Source organism: Puma concolor, chromosome C2 (genome assembly GCF_028749965.1).
Source record: "Puma concolor isolate L17-30 chromosome C2, mPumCon1.1.hap2, whole genome shotgun sequence".
In the NCBI taxonomy this organism is placed as follows: domain Eukaryota; kingdom Metazoa; phylum Chordata; class Mammalia; order Carnivora; family Felidae; genus Puma; species Puma concolor.
The window spans coordinates 32371206-32383397 of NC_141675.1; the positions used below are offsets into that span (position 1 = coordinate 32371206).

Genomic DNA, 12192 nt, shown 5'->3' on the forward strand with positions numbered 1-12192 from the left:
GAATAATCCATAATTAAATCAGTAATCATAAAAATAATCAAAATATTTTTCACTAAATGTATATACAAACACTTTAGGTCCAAATTTTTTGAAAAGTAGTAAAAGAGTACTTAAAAGCGTATTTATTACTTTAAGTATAATTATTAGAAAACATGAAACAAATGACTTAAAGAAGCTAGTTCATTAAAAAGAAGGTAAGATAGGGGTGCCTGGGAACTCAGGCAGTTAAGCATCTGACTCTTGATTTTGGCTAAGGTCATGATCCAATGGTCATGATATTGAGCTCTGCGTTAGGCTCTGTACTGAGCATGGAACCTGCTTAAGATTCTCTCTCCTTCTGCCCCTCCCCTGCTCAAGTTCTCTGTCTCTCAAAAACAAAAATAGTAAGACAGACATGACTGATCAACAAAAAGAGGATACAAATAAAATAGATGAAAAAGAGAAATAGCACAGTTTTATAGAGTAATAAAAATATCAATTGTAAAATTTAAAAACTGTGATGAAACTGATATATAAAAAATGTTTCTAAAAGCCAAAATTAGTACAATAAGAAATAAAAGTTAATTTAGACAGATAACCAATGAAGAAGTAAAAATGGGAATCAAAGACTTTTTTTCCTCAAATTCAAAAGTAACATGGCTTTGATAAGAGTATACTCTCAAAATTGCAAGGAAGTATTAATCTGTCACAGAACATTTGTTTCAGAAAGGGAAGGCAAGAAATTACTGAAGATAATTTTACAAAGAGGATAAAACCTAGATTTCAAAATTGGATAAAGGACAAAAAAATTCTGTCAAATTTAGACATAAACACAGATGTGAAAATCCCAAGATATTAAATATGACACTGTATTCAAGCAAAGCACAATAAAACCAAATATATTCTGTTCAAATATGATTTATTCTAGAAATGCCAGGGTGATTTACCACCAAATTATTAATTTCATTCAGTCTCATCAATACATGAAAGGAACCTCCCAGAAAACTTATAATACAAAGGGATTTCTATCATATATCAAAAACCTATCTTAGAAATCACAGCAACAAGAACTTTAGATGCCATCCTAGAACAAGAACAAAAAGATTCACTCTCAGTGGTACATTACAGTGCTCAAAGTCCTGCCTAATGCAATTAGCACGAGAATGAAGCCAAAGTTTTAAGGGGAGGAAATGAGACAAAACTGAAATTGTTTGCAGGTGATATATAATCATCTACATAGTAACTCTAAAGAATCGACAATTCATCAGAATACATGAGAGTTCTAACAGGTTGCACGTAAAAGACTAACATAAAAATTAAACATTTCTGTGTCTCAGCAATAATCAGGTAGAAAATATCATTAACACTAAATACTAATCATATAACAACAAAACCATAAAATATTTCAGAATTGACCTAAGAAATACTTTTATGAAAAAATTAAACCGTATGTAGAATATCTAATGAGATTTGAATAGAGAAATGCATCATTTTAATGCATAAATGACACAAAATTGTAAAAAACTGAATTTTCTCCTAAATCTATCATAAAATTCAATGTGTTAGCCAGCCCTTTTCCTCAACCACAGACCTCAATAGTTAAAACCAAAAACAGACAAGACAGCTTAACTCTCACCAAACATGTTCTAACCAAACCCATTGTGATGATTTCCTATCACAGCTTCTTGAGGCACCACTGCTAAAGGTGTTTTGCAATGACTGGAACATCCTTACTGCCAGACCAGAAAAGCCCTGATAGTAACAGAATGCCTGGGAAGACCACACCCCACACATCCCTTCCCTGTCCATGATGGTGGGCTGAACACATACTGATCCTTGTCCACGATGATGCGCTATTTGCCTGCTCTCTTGTACGTACCCCCCCAGAGCCTCTCCCTATAAAACTCTAGGTGTCCATCTTGCTGATGGAGAAGTCAGTTGGTAAGACCTGAGCTTGCCATGTCCCTCGGCTGCCAGCACCCCGAATAAACTTCTCCCTTTCTCTTTTCCAAGCCCTCATCTCTTTGAGTACTGGCTTCTCTTACAATGAGTTTCTCTGAGTTCGTTTGGCAACAGTGTTGGCAAATCTAGACAGGAGCTATGCTTTCGATTTGTCCAGTTGCTTCATTATTCCTCGGGAAGAAGTATGGCTGCAGCAGAACACTAAGGTTTACTCATTTGGCTTCCTGAGTTAGCAGTTAGGAATGAAAGATTGTTCGGTAACAAATGCAGTTCTAATATTAAAAAAAAATTTTTTTTAACATTTATTCATTTTTGAGACAGAGTGTGAGTGGGGCAGGGGCAGAGAGGGAGACACAAAACCTGAAGCAGGTTCCAGGCTCTGAGCTATCAGCACAGAGCCTAACGTGGGGCTCGAATCCATGGACCGCAAGATTGTCATGACCTGAGCCGAAGTCAGATACTTAACCAACCGAGCCACCCAGGCACCCCAAATGCAATTCTAATATTTAAAATGCCGAAGTTTTTGAGGAATTAGACAAATGTACTTAAAAAAATCATACAGAAGAAAAATAATCCACAGGTAGCTAGTGGTTTTAAAAAGAAAGGCAAAGAAAAAGGAATCAACCAAAAAGGGGAGGTCTTGCTTATAACATATATCATAAAGCTACAATGATAAAGAATATGGTACTAGAGCATAAAGGGGTAAAAAAGATCAAAACAGTAGACATGGTACAGATGGTACATGGTGTATGATAGAAACAATGTAACAAACTGGGAGAAGGATTTGTAATGATTTTGCTAAGACATGCATTCTCTCACATGCATTCTTCCCAGTTTTTAGTCAAAGCTCTATAGATAAAAACTACTGCTATTAAAAAAATCTCTATCATACGAATGACACAATTTAAATGGCTTATTTCCCTTCCCCTACTTCTATACCATTCCAAAGAAGCCTATTTGAAAAACCTATCCCTTTGGATACCTTCTCTTTCTTGCTCTCTTTTTAAAAATAGAAAGGTATTTACTTTGCTGATATTTCCTCTGGACTGCAAAAGAAAACTTTTACATTGAAGAAACAAACAAAGTCAAAATAAAAAACAAAAAGAGAGAAAAACAGAAAACATTTCCTTAAAATGTAAAAGTAGAATCTAATGTGATAACAATATATATTAGGGTTACGTATGTGAAGTACATCAATAAAGCTGGGAAAAAGACATTAAAATATCAAGATTAAATTATTAACAAATATACTTACTGAAGTATCAGAGTAACCAATCGAATAGCTTCCACAGCAACATCATATTCCTTATCAAGTGTCATTGATACAATGCGATCCTGAAAAAAAAGTTAAAAATCAAATGAAACATGAGCAGAAAATAAATTGGGACTGACCCAAGAGAATATCTTTGGGAAGTATATGCAAGATTAATGGTAGATTAAATAGAAAGCTTTACTCTTAAAACCATATTATCATAGTCTTACACATATAAAGGAGGTGGTTAGTATAAATGTTCATAATCTAAAATCTTTCTCATCAACTGGCATTCCCTAACACCGAGACTAGTAACACTTCATGTACAAAATTAATATAATTATAAAAAGTTGTATATAAAGAAAATATTATTTTAAAGCAGGAGAGCCTTCTGCTGAAGGCAATACATAAGAACTCATGTTGGTAATATCTTTTGTAAAGCAGAGATTCATTAATCTATTTAATACAGGCTTATTTAAAAAATATGTAGAAAAGAATATGAGCTAAACACTTGTTATGGTAAGGTTATTTGCTAAACTAGCTAGAACTAGCATGTTAAAAGTAAAAAACAGGGGCGCCTGGGTGGCGCAGTCGGTTAAGCGTCCGACTTCAGCCAGGTCACGATCTCGCGGTCCGTGAGTTTGAACCCCGCGTCAGGCTCTGGGCTGATAGCTCGGAGCCTGGAGCCTGTTTCCGATTCTGTGTCTCCCTCTCTCTCTGCCCCTCCCCCGTTCATGCTCTGTCTCTCTCTGTCCCAAAAATAAATAAAAACGTTGAAAAAAAATTTAAAAAAAAAAAAAAAAAGTAAAAAACAAAATAAGCTAAGCATTTTTGATGCTTACCTTGAATCGGTTAGTGAATAACTCCAACTTGGGGAATAATTCTCTATTGGTATATAGACTTTGTAGAGCTTTCAAACATTTCAGTCTGACTTCTCCTTGCTTCAGAAATACAAATAAAAACACAACAGAAGAAGTCAATTCCACACCACAAAAGTTGAAAAGATTTAAGTCTATGTGAAGACTAAAGTAATTTTCAGCTTAACTATTCAATTTACATAATAATGTAACTCAACATAGGGTAGAACTGAACAATTGTATAGTCTGTGTTGCACTTCTATTTAATTAAAAATGCACTGAAAATCCCTTAGTTGCTTGAGAGTAAGCTACACCTTTTTCAAACATTTATCAACTCTGATTCAACATAGAGTATTTCTCCCACAGTACTGTGGCATTTTGGGAAAATGTTTAACCTATGATTTTAATTAGAGCAGGGTATGCTAACTTGCCCTTTATGTAACTATTAAATAATCCCATAGAAAAAACTAATTTCATATTATAGGGTCATCATTTTTTCATTTAACAAATATTTTCTGGGTGCATTTTACATTCCACAAAGAGGAGTTAGGAAAGAAAACAGGTAAAGAGAAGAATGCTTAAAACAGAAACAAACTGATAAAGTGAAATGTCCTGAGGCTGCTATTTACTAGAGGAGTATCTTCAATAAAGCCATTAACTTGGAATAGAAAATGTTTGTGATCAAAGTATATTGACGATCACCTAGAAATTTAGCCAACTCTCTCAAAGGATTCAAAAAAGAAAGCAATGTGCTATAACAGAAATCCACATTCTAGAATCAAACAAAACTAGATTTAATTTCGAATTCTATAGCTTATTAGCAACATGAGAGATGGCAAGTATATTAATCACTCTGATCCTCAGTTTTCTCATTTATTAAATGGTGAAACCAACTTCATAAGGTTGTAGCAAGGATTAAATACAGGTGTATGCTGGTCAAAATTTGAACAACCAGTTCTGGGGGATGGGGCCCTGAACTGTTGCATTTGCAGATTTCTGTGATGTAAATACTCCATCTACAGTCAGTTTCAAGCTACCAACAACAGATGTTATGGAACTCGTATTTGCAAGGGGATGTGCACAATGTCTTGTAACCTGATTCAAGTTATCTCTAGCATATCACTGAATGAGATGATGTTTGTTGGTAAAGTCTCGACCACATAGGAGGAACTTGAGACACCTGTAGTAGATGCTGTTGATGCCCCGCCCAGATCCCCATATCTTAATATACAAGGCTAATCTTCCTACTTGCTCCTGTGTTGACTGCTAATGGTTCATAGCTGCACCTCTCTCTAGAGAAATGACCATGCTTGAAAGGAATCACCTGGCACAAAGATTCCTGGGAGGTTATGCTCCACAGTGTCCTCCTGTCTAAACCCTTTCCCTCCTCCATGATAAGGCCTACAGCCAGTGGGGAATGATACAGGATAAAACAGCCCAATCTCCTTGCTCCAGGGCAGGACGACCTCTAAGATGACCCTTAATATGAAATTAGTAACTCAATATATGCTACGGAGTGCTATAGGAAGGGGGCAACTTGAACCAGCAAGAACCAGGAGAATATGTCGGTGGTTGCTGAGGGTGTGGGAACAGAAAACAGAATGTGGGAGACTTTTTGGATAAAGGGCAGTCTCCTTTGAAAGAGGATGTAAGGCCCTGTAAGCGCCTTTGGAAACGGCCTAACACATTGCTGGATAGCTCTAGGAAAAAGCAATGGTGAATATTAAATGAAACAGAGATGCCAGAATCACTGTGGCACAATGAGAAAGGAAGAAATTTAAAGACAAAGAAAAGCATGCCGGATAGGATCTATTATATAAGCTCAGAAGACCTACCAGTTGAATATGTTCCTCATAAGGGCCCAGAGAATACTCTGTTTACCAAGGTAATAAGGAAAATACTGGTGATGGGTGCACAGACATTACTGAGAAGATCCAGAGTGATAGTGTTCTGTAGACTAGGGCTGACAGGAGACACTCAAAATTTAGCTTCTGGTAGCGATGGAGATAAGAGCACAGAATAGCAGAGACAAGGTAGAATTACGTAACCATTAGACGCAAGGGAGGCATAAATATGTTAATGAGCAGCAAAGTCAAAGGGCAGTCCAGAGATTCATGGAGATGGCTCAAAGAAGATGGTCTTCCTGGAGGCAAGATAGGGAGAAACCCAAAAAAAGTATTATGTGATATATTTACTCCCAAGAAATCAACAATGGATGAGCCAAAGACTAAGGAGAGCTGTCCCAGCATAAAATCACAACCCCAGATCTAAGATAGCATATAGGTAGTTTCCTCACTTCTTTCCAATTATAGATTTGAAAATAGGCCATCAGGGCGTCTGCGTGGCTCAGCAGGTTAAGCATTTGACTTAGGCTGAGGTCATGATCTTGTGGCTCATGGATTCAAGCCTTGCATCAGGTTCTGTGCTGTCAGCTTGGAGCCTGGAACCTGCTTCAGATTCTATGTCTCCCTCTCTGCCCCATCCCAGCTCACGCTCTGTCTCTCTCAAAAATAAACATTAAAAAAATAAAAGAAAAAAAAAAGAGAAGAAAGCCATCAAAGATGAAATGACTATCCAAGTTCCACAGCCAAATATAGGTAGAGCAAAGACACTAACTGAATCATACTTCACTTTATCCAGTCATGCCTCTCAACTGACTGCCTCTCTTCCTAAGTCTTGGTTCTTTACCTATAACATGCCCTGCCCACAATGCAGGAACTTAATTAAATAAGATGGTACCCATGACAGCACTTTAGAAACTATAAAATAACTTAGATGAAAACTCCAGTTGCCTTTTTGGTAATGGATCTATTTTGGGTTTCTACTATACTCTGAAGCTTATTTCTATTATACTATCTAAAAGCATTGTTGTCTTCCATTACACAAAATTCTATTCAAATGTGAATACTGTTTAACACAGTGCCTAATACATAGTTGCTTCTCAATAAATAATTTTGAATGAATAAATATACAACTATATGAAAACAGGAAAGAAACACAGATGAAATGATTTGCTGAACGAAGAGGCTGGGCATATTTGTCAGATGCTCTAACTAATCAACATTTTTGCAAAATTCCTTTTGAAAGAAAATGTTAAGAGCTGTAAAAATTATTGTGTAGCATGATATCATAATGAGTTGTGTTTTTTTTTTTTTAATTTTTTTTTTTTCAACGTTTATTTATTTTTGGGACAGAGAGAGACAGAGCATGAACGGGGGAGGGGCAGAGAGAGAGGGAGACACAGAATCGGAAACAGGCTCCAGGCTCTGAGCCATCAGCCCAGAGCCTGACGCGGGGCTCGAACTCCCGGACCGCGAGATCGTGACCTGGCTGAAGTCGGACGCTTAACCGACTGCGCCACCCAGGCGCCCCATGAGTTGTGTTTTTAAGGGACAATAATTCATGCTTCTAGAAGAAATGCTAATTTTTACTAAAATGCATTTGTGTTATATGAATACTCCCAATAGGAATACAGTGAAAGAGTTAAAATGAACCAAATGCAGGTGGCCTGTCAAGAAGAGGATGTGTTTGCAGCAGAAATACAAACAATAATAAGACATTATTATGAGCAATTATATGCCAATAAAATGGGCAATCTGGAAGGAATGGGTAAATTGCTAGAAACATATACACTACCAAAACTGAAACAGGAAAAAATAGAAAATTTGAACAGACCCATAACCAGTAAAAAAATCAAATAAGTAATAAAAAAATCTTCCAAAAAACAGGAGTCCAGGGCCAGATGGCTTTCCAGGGGAATTCTACCAAACATATAAGGAGGAGTTGACACCTGTTGTCTTGAAACTGTTCCAAAAAATAGAAATGAAAGGAAAACTTCCAAACTCTATGAAGCCAGCATTACCTTGATCCAAAACCACACAAAGACCCCACTAAAAAGGAGAACTATAGACCAATTTCCCTGATGAACATGGATGCAAAAATCCTCAACAAGATATTAGCCAACTGGATCCAACAATACATTAAAAAAATTATTCACCATCACCAAGTAGGATTTATACCTGGGATGCAGGGCTGGTTCAATATCCACAAAACAATAAATGTGATTCATCACATCAATAGAAGAAAGGACAAGAGCCACATGATCTTCTCAAAAGATGCAGAGAAAGCATTTGACAAAATACAGCATTCTTTCTTGATAAAAACCCTCAAGAAAGTAGGGATAGAAGGATCATAGCCTGAGATAATAAAGCCATATATGAAAGATCCAACATTAATATCATCCTCAATGGGGAAAAACTGAGAGCTTTCCCCGCTAAGATCAGGAATAAGACAGGGATGTCCACTCTCGCCACTGTTTTTTAACCTAGTATTGGAAGTCTTAGCTTCAGCAATCAGACAACACAAAGAAGTAAAAAGCATCCAAATCAGGCAGGAGGAGTTCAAACTTTCACTCTTCACAGATGACATGATACTCTACATGGAAAACCCCAAAGATTCCATCAAAAAACTGCTAGAACTGATCAATGAATTCAGCAGTCACAGGATATAAAATCAATGCATAGAAATCAGTTGCATTCCTATACACCAAGAATGAAGCAACAGAAAGAGAAATCAAGGAATTGGTCCCATTTACCATTACACCAAAACCCATAAAATACCTAGGAATAAATCTAACCAAAGAGGTGAAAAATCTATATATACTGAAAACTATAGAAAGCTTATGAAAGAAATTGAAGAAGACACAAAAAACTGGGAAAAGATTCCATGCTCCTAGAAAGGAAGAATATTGTTAAAATGTCAATATTACCCAAAGCAATCTACATACTCAATACAATACCTACCAAATAACACCATCATTCTTCACAGAACTAGAACAAACAATCCTAAGATTTGTATGGAACCAGAAAAGATCCCGAATAGCCAAAGCAACCTTGAAAAAGAAAACCAAAGCAGGAGGCATCACATTCCCGGACTTCAACCTATATTACAAAGCTGTAATCATCTGGACAGTATGGTACTGGCACAAGAACAGACACTCAGATCAATGGAACGGAATAGAGAACCCAGAAATGGACCCACAAACATATGGTCAACTAATCTTTGACAAAGCAGAAAACAATATCCAATGGAATAAAGACAGTCTCTTCAGCAAATGGTGCTGGGAAAACTGGACAGTGACACGCAGAAGAATGAACCCGGACCACTTTCTTACACCATACACAAAAATAAACTCAAAATGGATGAAAGACCTAAACATAGGACAGGAAGCCATCAAAATCCTCGAGGAGAAAGCAGGCAAAAACCTCTTTGACCTTGGCTGCAGCAACTTCTTACTCAACACGTCTCTGGAGGCAAGGGAAACAAAAGCAAAACAATTGCTGGGACCTCATCAAAATAAAAAGCTTCTGCACAGGGAAGGAAACAATCAGCAAAACTAGAAGGCAACTGGCAGAATGGAAGAAGATATTTGCAAATGACATACCAGATAAAGGGTTGGTATCCAAAATCTATAGAGAACTTATCAAACTCAACAGCCAAAAAACAAATAATCCTGTAAAAAAATGGGCAAACGACAGGAATAGACACTTCTCCAAAGAAGACATCCAGATGGCCAACTGACCCATGAAAAAATGCTCAACATCACTCATCATCAGGGAAATACAAATCAAAACCACACTGAGATACTACCACACACCGTCAGAATGGCTAACATTAACAACTCAGGCAACAACAGATGTTGTTGAGGATGTGGAGAAAAAGGATCTCTTTTGGGGGTGCCTGGGTGGCTCAGTCGGTTAAGCGGCCGACTTCGGCTCAGGTCATAATCTCATGGTCCGTGAGTTCGAGCCCCACATCAGGCTCTGTGCTGACAGCTCAGAACCTGGAGCCTGCTTCAGGTTCTGTGTCTACCTCTCTCTCTCTAGCCCTCCCCCCTTTGTGCTCTCTCTTTCTCTCTTGTTTAAAAAAAAAAGAGGATCTCTTTTGCACTGCTGGTGGGAATCCAAACTGGTGCAGCCACTCTGGAAAACAGTATGGAGATTCCTCAAAAAATTAAAAATAGAACTACCCTACAACCCAGCTATTGAACTACTAGGTATTCATTCAAGGGATACAGGTACGCTGTTTCTAACGGACACATGCACCCGAATGTTTATAGCAGCACTATCAACAACAGCCAAAGAGTTGAAATGTCCACTGATGGATGAATGAATGGATCAAAAAGATGTGGTGTATTTATATACAATGGAGTATTGTGCGGCAATCAAAAAGAATAAAATCTTGCCATTTGCAACTACGTGGATGGAATAAGAGGGTATTATGCTAAGCAAAATTAGTCAGAGAAAGACAAAAATCATACGACTTCACTCATATGAGGACTGTAAGATACAAAACATGAACAAGGGAAGCAAAAATAATATAAAAACACGAAGGGGGACAAAACATAAGAGACCCTTAAATATAGAGAACAAACAGAGGGTTGCTGGAGGGGTTGTGGAGGGGGATGGGCTAAACGGGAAAGGGGCTTAAGGAATCTACTTATGAAATTGTTCCACCATGTGCTAACTTGGATGTAAATTATAAAAAATACGTAAATTGTATAAAAAAAGATGTGTTTGTATGCAGCAAGTGGAAGAGAGTAGAGAGAAGGAAGTCTTTTTTATTTTTAAGAATTTTAGTGAGACATAACAGATACACAAGGAAAAAATTCATGTTTGTTTGATGAATCTGGACATATGTGTACATGCATGATATTACAATCAAGGCAATAACATATCCATCACTTCCAAAAGTTTCCTTGTATGCATTTTTTTCCTTGTTCTTTTTTTTAATTTGGTAAGAAGAGAGGAAGTAATATTGAAAGGGACTTGTTATGTACCCTTGGGTAAGGCAGTCTTATGCATGCCGTCTTTAGACCCTCAACTTGGTAAAGACCCCCAACTTAGCTGCATAAGAATGGGCCTTGGGCCTGGAATACTTCCTTACCAAGAGATCCAGAGCTGCTAATAAAACACCATGAAATGGTGGACACAAAAGGGCTAGCCCCACTGAAAAGACTTGCCAGTTCTGTAGATGGGGTAGTAGTGATGGACTGACTGAACTACTGGTCTCTCCCTCTGGACATATGATGACAAATGGGATATGGATTATCTAACAACAAGGATGAGCTGGTGCAATGGATGAGGGTGGAAATGTGAGGTGGGTTCTCAAAAGAGTATGGAAACTATATTCTGGCTTTTGACTGCCTTCCTGCTCTCATGCCAACTCCCAACTCACATGGTGTCTTAGGGGTCACAATTGATTTCTGAGAGAAGTAAAGGGGTCCCATGTAGGAAATGTCTCCTGATCCTGGCTTCCTACACACATCAAATAAGATGAGTTTTCACTTAGTGTGAAACCACTGATGGCATTGCTGAAAACAAAACTGTTGAAATGAACTCCTTCTCTGTAAGTGGAGGACAGATGTGGATGGACCCAGGGGAGCCTCATGCACCCTGGCTGGTGCACGTTTGATGATGGGGCATAGTAGACTCAAATGTCTACAGCACAGTTAGGGATGGGGCCAAGGTCTCTGAGTCCCTACCTGAAACTAGAGGCCCTATGCCCCTGTCAGGACAGAATGAAAGGTGGAGGTGGAATTCAGAATTTTATGGGAGCCCTTGGGTACTGGTACTCCAATGGCAATAATTTTAGGTCCTCGTAGGAGTAGCTTTTGGTGGTTGAGGATGGTGTAGTTACCCATGATGGATAAGTCCACGTGTGTTTGTGGATAGGGTCCTCTGGACCATTTTGTGTGCTGATGATTATAGTCCCCACCACTAAGTATATAATTAGGTTATTAATATTCTGACTATGTGTAGTATTGAATGCCATCGCCACCTCAAGGGGTATGCACCACAACAAGGACAGACTCAAGCATAATGGGCCAGGTACATTCCTTGCAAACTACAGAGTTGCCCAAACCACTGCATACTGTTCAACAAAAATACTGAATCCATGATGGGGAAAAGGACACTATTCTGTTAATTCAAGACAAGATAAGCAGAGGAGCTGATAGCCATCCTGCCATAATGTAATAGCCCTGTCTGGCTAGTTAGGAAAGCCTCAGAGCATGGAGGTTGATAGATTTTCACAGGTTAAATGGAGAAGTTCCAGCTTTGGCCCCTGATATTGTCATCAGTA

At 38.0% G+C, this 12192-nt stretch overlaps 1 protein-coding gene across 5 annotated transcripts in view; it reads right to left on the reverse strand.

Moving 5' to 3' along the window:
- The window catches only part of STAG1 (STAG1 cohesin complex component), a 404176-nt gene that overhangs the window by 105094 nt on the left and 286890 nt on the right, over window positions 1-12192 (reverse strand). For all 5 annotated transcript variants that reach the window (XM_025913742.2, XM_086674339.1, XM_086674341.1 and 2 more), the window contains 2 exons: window positions 4036-4134; window positions 3197-3276 (listed from right to left, as the gene is read on the reverse strand). In XM_025913742.2, the coding sequence (XP_025769527.1) occupies window positions 3197-3276; window positions 4036-4134 (179 nt within the window). The remainder of the gene's footprint in view (window positions 1-3196; window positions 3277-4035; window positions 4135-12192) is intronic.